General features: G+C 48.5%; 1 protein-coding gene across 2 annotated transcripts in view; it reads right to left on the reverse strand.

Moving 5' to 3' along the window:
* The window catches only part of ARID3B (AT-rich interaction domain 3B), a 46055-nt gene that overhangs the window by 22750 nt on the left and 11247 nt on the right, over positions 1–12058 (reverse strand). For both annotated transcript variants that reach the window (XM_063142898.1, XM_063142899.1), the window contains exons 3-4: positions 2958–3029; positions 64–136 (exon numbers count right to left, since the gene is read on the reverse strand). In XM_063142898.1, coding sequence (XP_062998968.1) covers positions 64–136; positions 2958–3029 — 145 coding nt within the window. The remainder of the gene's footprint in view (positions 1–63; positions 137–2957; positions 3030–12058) is intronic.

The raw sequence follows: 12058 nt of genomic DNA on the forward strand, positions 1-12058 counted from the left end.
ATATTCTCCCCACGTGCCCTTTCAGATTATTGAAATAAAGTTCGTGATATGAGTTCTACTCACCCCTCTTCTGCATAAAGACAAAAAGGTCATCCAGGAATTTCTTCCGTTCAGGGTCACTATCCAGTTCATACAACTGGGGAATAAAGCAAGTAGAATTTAACTCACTCAGCCCCCACGCGCGGAAGGAAGACCACAGAGGCATAGGGTGAATTTGGGCCTCATCTAGTGGAACTGCAGCCGCTCAACTCAGATCCAAGGCCAAGAAAACACACAAAAGATGAGAAACAGATTTCCAGTGGCAAGCGCCTAAATCAAGGCAATCCGCCATCTGGGTGGATAAAACATGAGCTGTTGCAGAACGATGGTGCAGGCCTGGAGGTCTATGTCCTTGGAGAGAAATGCTGGGGTGGGGTGGGTTTTTTAAATGGGTGTGGGGCTGGATGAAACCACGCAATTGCTTGGGGCTGGAGTGCAGGAGAGCCCCAAGCCAAGGCAATTTCAGAAGGAACACGTCCCCCTATCAAAAGCAAAGCAGCGCGTAGAGCAAATGACTTCACCAAGCCATATCTTAACTGTACGAAAGAGGTAAACACAGACCCAGCTCCCCTCTGGCCTTGCTGCTTTCCTCCTCCAAACACTGCAGCTACGATGGCCCGAAAAAGTCACGCAGAGGTAAAAATTGGGGTCTCTGGTTGCTGCTAAAAGGGCAATGCCTGATAGATGAATTTCTTTCAAAATAAGCTGTGAAAAAACTTGTTTTATGAAAATAATGTTCCATAGATGAATATTCTGTTAGCCATTTTATAGCAGCATTATTTCCACCCACACTTAATGTTTCAGCAGACCAGCAAGTCAATGTTTTATGCTCAACAGTGAGGGGTCCCCACTTCCACATGGCTTTAATAGCCGGCCATTCCTGGTGGTCATGGCTGTCCCTGTCCCTCCCTCCCGCTCTCCCGTTTCTGAGAGTCTCCGAGGCCTGACTTACGGATGGTCTGGCTCAAGCACAAGTCAGGTCCTCTATTCCTCCCTCACACTTTGTGGCTGGGCAAATGGCTACCAGGCTAACAGATATGGCCATCACTTGCAACTGACTTTGTGCGCCCACCAACAAGAATCCAACTCCTCACTTACACACATGAGAGTCTGAGAACCAAGCAGAATGTCAGCCACCATTTCTTCTGCTGGAATTTCAAAGCAAGAGGAAAGGGAATAGCAAAATCTGGGTGGGAAATATCCACTCCACTTATCCCTGTCATCTTACCTCCCTTTCAAAATATAGAAGTGGACCCAATGCATGATGGAATAATTACTCCAGGAAAGAAAATAATATTCTGCTATAGATTACTGACAAATAAGCACTAGACGCTGGCACTGAACTCTAGCTGAAACAGTTCTCGGGGAGCAGGAGAGAACGATTCAGAGGAAGAGAGGCCGCGGGGCACCTCAACAACCCTATGACATCTTTTAGGGTAAAGAAAGTGGTTCCCAGGAAACCAAAGAGACAGACGTGAGGCTGCTCATTCGAGCCCCGGACAGCTGGTCTCACGTGTGCGCTGCTGAGGTCCCAGACTGTAGGTTCTGGGGGGTGTCAACATTCACGCTGAGGGTACCTTGTCTGCAGTAGCTCAGGACTTCACGGTCTCCATGACAACCATGGGACTGTCCCAACATGTCACCGCTCCAACACACGTAGCAGGGGATATTCTAGATTTGGTTTTCTCAACCAGACATGGAGATGGTGGTCTGAAGGTGGGGGACTCTGGATCAGTCCCTTTGTCGTGGTCAGACCATCGCTTGCTCACTGAGGTTTAGACTGACAGTAGTTTTTCCCCTCTGCAAGGGTGGGGGGACTTATTAAGATGGCCCAACCCCGGAGGCTAATGGATCCAATGGCTTACAGAAAGCTCTGGGGAGGTTTCCAGCTGATATGGCGGGCTCACCTGTCGAAACCCTGGTGACCTGTAGAATGCCGAAATGACCTATGTGGTTGAAACTGTTGCTCCTGAGCACCCTCACTGAAGTAGAGGGCGTGGGGTACTCCAGAGCCGAGCATGACGGAGCAAAACAGCTTGAGTGCAGATGGAGAAAAGCTGCTACTGGTGCATGTAATCGAAAATGGGTCAGGTATATTCAGGGGAAGTGAGGGCAGCAAAGAAACAGCATCTTGCTGCCTCTATTAAATCCTCCATCTGCCGCCCAGCAGAGCTTTTCACGGTTGTCTAGGGCCTACGACACGCTGGCCCTGGAAACACCGCTGATCTGCTTGAGACCCACCGTAATACATTTGACAGGCACTTCCAGGATAACTTCTCTTGCACCTGCCGGGACTTACACTCCAGCGTTACAGCAGGTGAATGGGGTGAGGTATCCAGAGCACAGCCGGGTCCAGTTTTCTTGGATGAGTTTCAGTTGGTGCAGCTCAAGGACGTTGACAAGGTGCTTGGACAGGTTTGTGCAACCACTTCCGTATGGGAGCCCCTCTTGGCTAATAAAAACTGGCAGCAAGGGAATAGATATATGTGTGTGCCTCTGTGTGGGCTCACTGTTTCTCTCTGTGTGTATGTGTGTGTGTGTGTTTTATAATACATTATTACATTTCAATCTATATGAACTGCTCAGAGTGCTCCAGCTATTGGGCAGCATAGAAATGGAATGAATGAATGAATGAGTAGAAAGAGAGAATTTGGTGGGGGGGAGACTCCCCTCGCACCACCTACTTTAGACTGCACTGCACCAATCAGAGAAGGGGCGCCTCAGCCAAGTGTCTCTGGGCAAATTCAAAACATACATGAACGCTGGACTGGAAGGAGTCCAGGTCTTCTGCTAACGACCACAGGCAGGTTCACTTTGCACTTTAAAAGCATAAACGGGGCTAGTTTCTTGAAACTCCCGTCAGGCTAGTGAAAGCCACAAGGCTCAGACATACAACCAAACCAAAGCCACGTACTGACCTTGGCGAAGTCTCGAGACACCTCTCTTCCTCTGCCGCCGTCAGCTTCTTCACTCCAGCTCAGGCTCCCATTCTAAAGGGGGGGGGGGAATGAACGAAAACCAAGAGAGGAGGCGATTAAAAGCAGGCAGCAGGTAAACCACGAATGGGGCAGTCACAATAGAGGAAACTCTCAAGCCAAGGAACAGGAAATCCTCCTAGCTGCTACAGCTACCTCCTAGCCCATGATGCTGACTGGATCCGAGGCACGTTCTGCCCAGGGTGGGCTGTTCCTGACTTCATGGAAGGGTGTCGCATGAGAAGAAAAGCAATTCCACATCCAGGGCCTTTCTGTTTGCTAACACTCTTGTGCAAGAGTCTACACAAACTCTTTCCCAGGCCTTTTTAATGGCCCACTACAATTTATACACGACAGCCTGTATTTGCCTTAATTCATTTTTTTCACACTGTAAAGCAACCCCCAAAGACACCGTGGCACTGCACTGAGGGAATTCTCTTTCTAGTAATGAGTGAGAATCTAACTCCTGAGTAAGGGTTCATTGAACAACACTAGGACATGTCTTCCTCTCGCGCTCAAGGCTTCAGATCCAAGCCGTGACCTGGAACCCAGCAAGGTCCACATTATGGGAACGGAAGTGACTATATGCAGTATTTAACATGTCATAAGAACAGAAGAAGAGCCCTGAGGCTGGATCAGACCAAGGGCCCTTCTAGCCAAGCACGCTGTCCACACAGTGGCCGACCAGCTGTCGACCGGGACCCACAAGCAGGACATGATGCAACAGCACCCTCCCGCCCATGTTCCCCAGCAACTGGTGTACATAGGCTTATGCCCCACCTCTGTGCTATGCAAACCATGGACCTCATGGGATTAAAGTGCAGTTGCTCTCCCCCTGGGGTCCATTTCACTTAGAAATCCATCCTCCCAAGGGCTCGCCAGACCAGGAGGAAATGGCAGAGTAACATTTGCTTCCAATGACTGTGGGAACGGAAGGATAAATCCTGCAGCCGTCTGAACTGCAAACATCACCGTGTAAAGGTAGCCGGGGCAACAGACAAAAAGCCAACTGAGTGAGGTCAAACATCACCGGCTGGTTCAGATCGTCCGCCTGCCCACCCACCATCTGGTGGTGAGCACACAGGATCTTAAATCAGATAAAAAGCCACAGAATTCATGAAGGGATTCCCAAACAAAAACAGTTTTTAATTAGAGCCACTTTAATGTCTACAGTCTTAGCGTCATCTGGTAGTGACACGTACACTGAATTACCGAGATGAATAGCCCCTGTCAGAGTCAGGCAAAGTGACATTCCCCCTTCCGAAATGGCAGCAGGCTGCCCTAATGCCTGATTTAGTTTGAGCCAGTAATTCCTGCTGGAAAGTCAATTATCCGGTGAGCCCCATCAGCTGAAAGATATTTAATGGAGGATTATTGCCACTTCTGTAATGTCAGCCGTTTATTACAGCCGTCATTTCCCCCAGAGCCCTTCCGCAGGAGACAAGCTTGGTTCGCAGGAGGATTCGCCCAGGAGCCCTTCATGCAGGAGTCATGCGCCTGCCACCCCCTTGCCAATGAGTCAACTGACTCTCTGCAAGTACCAATCGGTTGGTGGTTCACAACAAGCCACTGCTCACAACCGTGGAAACAGTTGGACACGCGTGCAACAGCTGGACCCAACTGGCAACCCGGGAACATAAAGCAGGCTGCATCAGTGGGGGGGGGGCGGAGTGAACCGGAGCAGCATTCTCACCTTTGGTCACGGGCATAAGAAGCCACAAAAAATGGCAGCCCATGTTTCTTCTGGGCCCACTTTTCTCAGCTATGACCTAGAGGCAGCTTAGCCTTGGACGAAATAAGGTTTTGCTTCACGGAGCAAGCATCACATCCAAACACAAAGTCCATAGGGGGACCACGGTCTCTTTGTGTACCCCCATGGGCTTCCCTTCCGGAGTTCATGCAGTTGTTAGGGCTAACAGAGGGTTTCCCATGGAGAAAAAGCAACAAGCTCACCTTGAGACCGGCCCTCTTTTCACAGTCTGTCTGCCGCTGCCTTGGCTTTCTAGCAAGGGGAAAGAGCTAGTGGCTGAGCGGTGGAGACAGATGCAAAAAGGTGGCTTGGGGGTACAGCCAGTCACCGACGCTGCCCCTGCATATACAACCGAGTTACTACGTAATTCAGGATGCTACACAGAAACAACTGGCCAGAGGCTCACAAAGGCAGGGTCAAAGGCAGGCAACGAACGCTTGCGTTTTACAGGAAAGGAATATCGAGGCTATGAGATAAGGGATTGACACAAGGCCACAGCATAAGGGTTGTTTGTGTGTTTACACTTGTAGTTTTTCTTGCTCTTTTTAAACAAATAGGGAATCCCAAGATTCCTCTCCAGCAATCCACCCAGAGATCCAAGAGCAGACCTCTTTTGCCCCCCCACCCCCACCTGCTCTTTGGGACTGCCAACAAGGGTGAAGGCATGATGATTGCAAAGGTAAAGGCAATTTTGTACTATAAGGAATGGATTAAATCTCTCACCAGATTTCAAAACATTTCAGTTCTTCCGTTTTGTTTTTAAATGTGTGCTGTGCTTTTACATCTTTCCGTGCTGCTTTTTACTCTGGTTTTATTTTGCTTTAAACTTTTAAAAGTTTTATATGATGTTTTATCACGCATTTTAGAGTTTTAATTCTTGTGAACCACCCAGAGAGCTTTGACTATAGGGCGGTATAGGAATGTGATAAATAAATAATAAGCTAAAACCGGCAGCTGCCCAGCCTTGTCAGGATATCTAGCCCGGCAGTGCTTGGAACCCCCCACCTGGTGCACAACCCCCAACCCTTTCTCCCCAGTTCTCTTGGAATCAGGCTTAGCTGCATGTTGCAATTCCAAAGACTTTGGATTGAAGAGCAGAGTATGAATTGCCATAATAAAATAAAGTCTGCAGGAAAGTGGCAGAGTTCTGCTTCTTATGAAGCTCAGCATTCGTTAAAATATATCTCCAGCCCTTATGGGGCGCAAAGAGAAGCTTGAAACTGCAGAGGCAATGACCTGGTGCATCTTCAGTCACCTGAGTTAGTATATACTCTTGTACAGGAAATTCACCAGACACAAAGATAGAAAACTTTATTGACAACTGACCATTTAAACCAGGGGTGTGAACCTCTCTCTGCCCAAAGGTCAAGCCCAATTCTGGAGAAGTTCATGGGTGGGTGGGGGTGGGTGGGAGGTCACATTCTGGTAGTGGGCAGGGCTGAAGGCAAAAGGCTTGGAACAAAACATATTAAAAATGCAAGACTATTTTAGCTTAAAGCTCTCACTGTCAGTAACTAAGCCAGACGGACGGGAGACGGCTCAACCCCCTAGAATGGGGGAAAGTGCACCACAAGCAGGAAGCCACTCGACGCTCCGTGCTGCTGCTTATTATATTTATTTGTATCCCGCCTTTTGCCCAATGCTGGGCCTCAAGGTGGCCTTACAAAGTTTAAAACATACATGGGGAGGGGGAACCATAAACGTTTAAAATACACAACAAAATTATAAGACGTTAACACAGATGGAGGGCCAGATTATTCTCCAAAGGCCTGCTGGAACAAAAAAGTTTTAGCCTACTTCTGAAAGCCCATCAAGGAGGGAGCCAGCCTAGCTTCCCCAGGAAGAGAGTTCCAACGCACTGGAGTAGCCACCGAGAAGGCCCTCTCCCATGTTCCCACCAAGCGCGCCTGTGAAGATGGTGGGACTGAAAGAAAGGGGGCGGGCCCAGGGAACGAGGTTTGGCCCGTAGGCCTGCGGTTCTCCACCCCTGACTGAAATCAACCCACCCCAAGCAACAGTGTAGGCTGCAGGGCAGGACACAGCTGCTCGCACTTTCCTATGGGTGAACTATTGAAAATCAAATCTTATTTATTTAAACGATACCTGTTACAGAATTCTTTTCTTCAAGATGCAGAATTAGAAATGCTTTGATGATGATACATGAAGGAAGCACAGCCCTGGCCTCTCCTACCATCTCCGCAGCCTCTGGGCTTCTTTTCCCCCAGGTGCTTCGCTTTTAGTCACTGCAGCAGCCCCTTCCCCTGCCTCAAGCAACTGAGCAGGTATCCAAACCCCTGTTGGGCCCCTCTACGTCTTGATCCTGGCTTGCCTTTGTTCCCACCGCCTCATCTCTGTCCCCAGCCCGGCTTTCGTTTGCTCAAGACACTGTCCTTGCAGATCTACCTGAAGAAATACTTGGCTATGGAACGTGCTGTTTTCAGTTGTGCTTTAGATCAACATCAGCAAGACATCACAGCAGCTTAATAAAATGGGTGGGTCGAGGGGAATGACTGCATTGACTTGAAATCTCTCACAGACTGATATCACCGATAAGGATTCGGAAATGTTTTGTTCTTTGAGAAGGGGCAGGGGAGGCAGATGCAGGCCTTCAGGGCATCCCAAGAACCTGCTGGCAACATTCCCCTTCATCTCCAACCCACAAACACACCTTCTACGGGGAGCTGGCTATCAAAGCACACCAGGGAGCAGCTCCTGCCCAGAGATTGCTGCTGTAAAGTCAGGCTTGCAATTAGAGCTGCAGCTATTTTAGGATTACTCCCTAGCCACCTGGAACATCTTATTAGAGTGGAATTCAGATGTCCAAAACAATTTCAGTTTCCTCACCAACTCCACTCACACACACACACGCATGTGCGCACCCTGCCCACAAAAGCCAGATAACCCTTTCTTCAAGGGCAGAAGCAGAAATTCCTGACACAATCATGACACTTTTATTTCAGTTTCTTCAGAAGCAAAGTCACAAATTATTCCAGGAACCCTCCCGTGAAGCTTTGAACCAATGCTTATCAAGAAAAGAACCTTCCCGGTGTTTGTGCGCTTTGTACTCTGCCAGTGTGGGACCCCAGTCACACCAGAATCTTTATTAAAGGTAGACTTTGACAGGTGTCCTAACAGCATCCAAGGTAAAGGTCCGGTGCTGCCTTCATCCCAGAGGAAGAAGTCAAGGTCTCATGGGCTTTATTACAATTACTGCAACAACGACTTCTACAAATATTATTAATTGATGCAACAGGGGAGTAGAATCCCAAACTACTAATCTGTGCTGCAGGCCTGCCCCTCTTCACTATTCCAGCCTGGGGTCCTTGTGGGGCCCTGGCCTTTCCCACTATACAGCAAACCTTGCCGGGATTTTCAAGCCTTGCTACTTTCTCAAGTGGTGGTTTTTCCAACAATGAACACCCATCTTAAGATAAGGCAATATTGTCCAAGGAACCATTTTGACTTCACCACACAGGCTTTGCCACACACTGAGTTAAGGGGTGGGGGAGATTGAGAGGAAGAGAGAGAAGTGAATTGAGGATTATTGTAGAATCAACAGAGATTCCTTCTGTGGGCGGAGGTGAGCCATCGGAAGTGAACCAGATGCCGTTAAGGGGGGGGGAGCTGTTGTAGTCCTAAACTCTGATAAGATCAGGATTACTATCCTGCACTGGAAGCTCTCCAGCACTCTGTGAAAGAAGAGTAGTAATTATCTCTCTCTCACACACACACCTTCTGCTGCCTGTTACGTTGTGCAAGAGCAGAAAAATACACCACCACCCCACCCCGCCCTGCTCACTCGGTTTGAAAGAGCTCACTTGGTTTGAAATCCACAGCTTTCTAAATCCTTGAGAAGCATCACAGTTAAATGTGAGAAATAGGGAACAGGCGACATACCTGGACACGTACTTAACCTGTTGCCTCTTTTCATTAGGCTGTTTTTACAACTTTTGTGAGCTTTGCGACTGTTCAAATCCTCCAACCCAAAGAGCACTCAAACAATGGGAGGGGAACCCTCCAGCTAGCTTTGCATCTGCGCCACTGCTGACGCTGGGTACCTTCCCCTGCGCACCTTTCACATACGCTCCTCGCTCCCCATGCTGGAGTCCTCACGTCAGAGCTGACTTGACTGTAAAGCCTTCCAGCTGAGGCTCTGCTTCAAGTGCCTCTACTTTCAAGGGGAAGGTGGGAAGCTCACGGAAAGAGAGCCTTCTTTGTGGTGGCATCTCATTTGTGGAACTCCTTCCATCTGCCATGCGCCCAATTTACTAGTGTTTAGGTCCAGGAAAAAAAAAGGTTCTTTTTTTGCATGGCCTCTCAATGGCAAAAGGGAAACATTGCTCTATGCTGCTTCCTGCTTGACTGCATTTTATATGCTTGCTTTATTATTAATATTTGGGGGGGGTTCTACTTTATTTGTAGGTTGTTTAGTTTTACAGGAGTACTGCTTTAAATGACGAATTCAAAACTGCTCTGAGGTTGGAGGTCAAAATCCAGGGTAAAAATATTTTAAGTACTTTTATTTATAAAATACACTCACCTCCATGTGTCTTAGACTTTCACTGCTACTAAATCACTATCCTACTTCTAGTAATAAGACTGCACACAATGCTTTTGAGTTTTGCAAAATACATTAGTCCTTATTGTGTTTTGCCCTTGCAACCACCCTGCGAAATGGATTGCCATTATTCCCTTTTTACAGATCATAGAATCATAGAATAGCAGAGTTGGAAGGGGCCTACAAGGCCATCGAGTCCAACCCCCTGCCAAGACGGACTGAGGCCACAGAAAGGCAGAGCTGGAACCAGGACTTGACCTGGGAGAACTGGATTCACTCCCGTAGGCACCCAACCACATTGAGGTTGACACAGCCTTTGATCTCTACTCCTTTTCCTTCTCCTGCCCCACTGCATATACGGTAAGCTGTGGACAGGAGAGATCCGAAAGACATCATTTACTAGGTCTTCCAAAAGACTTTTGCCGAAGACCTCTGGACAAACTTAGCAGAGGTCCTTTTACAGATCAGTTAGCTAGTTAAACAACAGAAAGCAGAAAGTAGGAATAAATGGTGAACTCTCCCAAAGGAGGGGTGTAAACAGTGCAGTCCCACAGGAATCTGCATTGTTGACCAATGGTTTCAACTTAAATGATCTGGAATTAGGAGCAAGCAGTGAAGTGGCCAAGTTTGCTGAAGAGACCAAATTATTTGAGGTGGTTAAGACAAAAAGGGATTGTGAGCAGCTCCAGCGGGATCTCTCCAAACTGGGAGAATGGGCATCCAAATGGCAGATGTGGTTCAATGGAAGCATGTGCAAATTGATGTATGTTTGGGCAACCCCCCCCCCCCCCAGCTTTAAGTATAACCTGATGGGATCTGAGCTAGCGGTGACTGACCAAGAACAAGATCTTGGGATTGTGGTGGACAGTTTGACGAAAATGTAAACCCAGTGTGCAACTGCGGTGAAAAAGGCAAATTCGGCAAGGAACTGAAAATAAAACTGCCAAGGTAAGTTTATCCATGGCTATTAGTCCTGGTGGCTATATGCTACCTCCAGTATCAGAGGTAGTATTCCTATGTACACCGGTTGCTGCGGAACATGGGTGGGAGGGTGTTCCTGCACTCATGTCCTGCTTGTGGGTTACTTGTGAGCAGCTGGTTGTGAACAGAATTCTGGACTAGATGGAGCCTTGCAACCTATAACCCAGCCTCAAGGCGCTTCTTGATTAGGAGAAAATTAGGAGGAAAAAGGGGTCTGGTGGTACTTGGTGCACCACTGCAGGAGAGGCTGACATTGACTTCCTGCCCACAGAGCTAAGAGATCCCAGCCACGTTTGCTTATAGCTGCTTAGCTGCCTGCTTGAATCCATTTCTTGGCTACTGCACCAGTGACGGGACATTGGGAACAGAGCAACCAGAGACAGGTCCCTGTCCTGAGGACACTGCAATCCAAATGGACTTACAGAGCTATCCAATGGACCCAGGGAGAGTGCCCCAGGGGCCACAGGATTCCCCCTCGGCGCACTTACAACCTCGGTGGGGGGGGGGGAATCCAACACAGGGCTGTTCTACTTCCCTGCCACCACTCTCCAGTTGCCATGGAAAGCACCACATCAGACCTTGGAGGAGCTCGGGGAGGGGGGGAGGGCAAAATGGGGATGGGACGGTGGGCAGGGAGGGAAGAAGAGGGGCCAGAGGAGCCTCCACCAGCACCCACCACGGAAAGTCAGAGACGGGCACAGCGGCCTGCCCAGCTGAATTGAGTGGGAGGGTTTTAAGGAAGGACCAGAGGTGAAACTGCTTCCCTTGTTCCTGCTGCCCCACATGACGCTTGCCAGCAGCGCTCCGGATAGATGGAGGGCAGCCTTCAAGACAGGAGGAAAATAAATAAATATTCCAATGCATGATAGAGAATATTTGTCAAGAACTGCCTACACATCTTCAAACTTTCTCCGCCAATCATGGCAACTGCTGTGTGTGTTTGTTCATTTGATAGTTTAGAGATTTTATACTGAAGGCAGAGATGTTTTGGATTCCAAATTACTCAGCAGCATCTAAATTTGGAATGTGCAAGGCTTTAAAAAAACACCTAACCACACAACATGCACCATCCTGAGTGCAAGCCTGGGCTGCGTAACTTCACTTGTGACCACAGCTTATGGAGAACTCAATATCCATTCAAACACCCGCAAACTAACATCCCTAAGATAACCATCTTGGCATTGTTTCTGCGTCATGAAGTCCTACAAATACACAAGTGTTTCAATCCTGCAATACAAGGATTATGTGACTTACTGCTAAATGTTACCCCAAGTGTGAAAATGAGCTGGAACATAAAGCACTCAAAATGAACTTGTCGCAGTTCTGTCTGCACCGTGCTTCTCTTCCCTGGTAACCTGAGAAGTTAGTTAGCCACGGCTGCAAGTAGGCAGGGGACACCCCCCACCTGGAAGAAACGGCAGTAAAAGCATGCCCCTCCCCATGTCAAAAGTTCTCATTTCTCCTGTGATCAATGGCAGCCTGCCACAATATATTCTTCGCTACTGTGGCTTTTGCCGGCGGAGTTCAGCTAGATCAGAGAAGTCTTTGGCGGGGGTGGGGGTGGGAGGCCAGACCAGCTCCCTTCCCTTTTCCTTTGGGGATTTGCCAGCCTCCTGACAAGCAGCCCTCCCTCCCTCCCTCCTCGTTTTGTGCTGACAAGATCCTCACCACCCCTGTGTCATAAGCTGAGCCAGCTCTTTTGTCTGCAAGCGTGTTCTACAATTATTTACTTTGCTGTGGGAGGCTGAATGGAAC

The sequence above is a fragment of the Elgaria multicarinata genome, chromosome 16 (genome assembly GCF_023053635.1).
Source record: "Elgaria multicarinata webbii isolate HBS135686 ecotype San Diego chromosome 16, rElgMul1.1.pri, whole genome shotgun sequence".
Classification (NCBI taxonomy): Eukaryota; Metazoa; Chordata; class Lepidosauria; order Squamata; family Anguidae; genus Elgaria; species Elgaria multicarinata.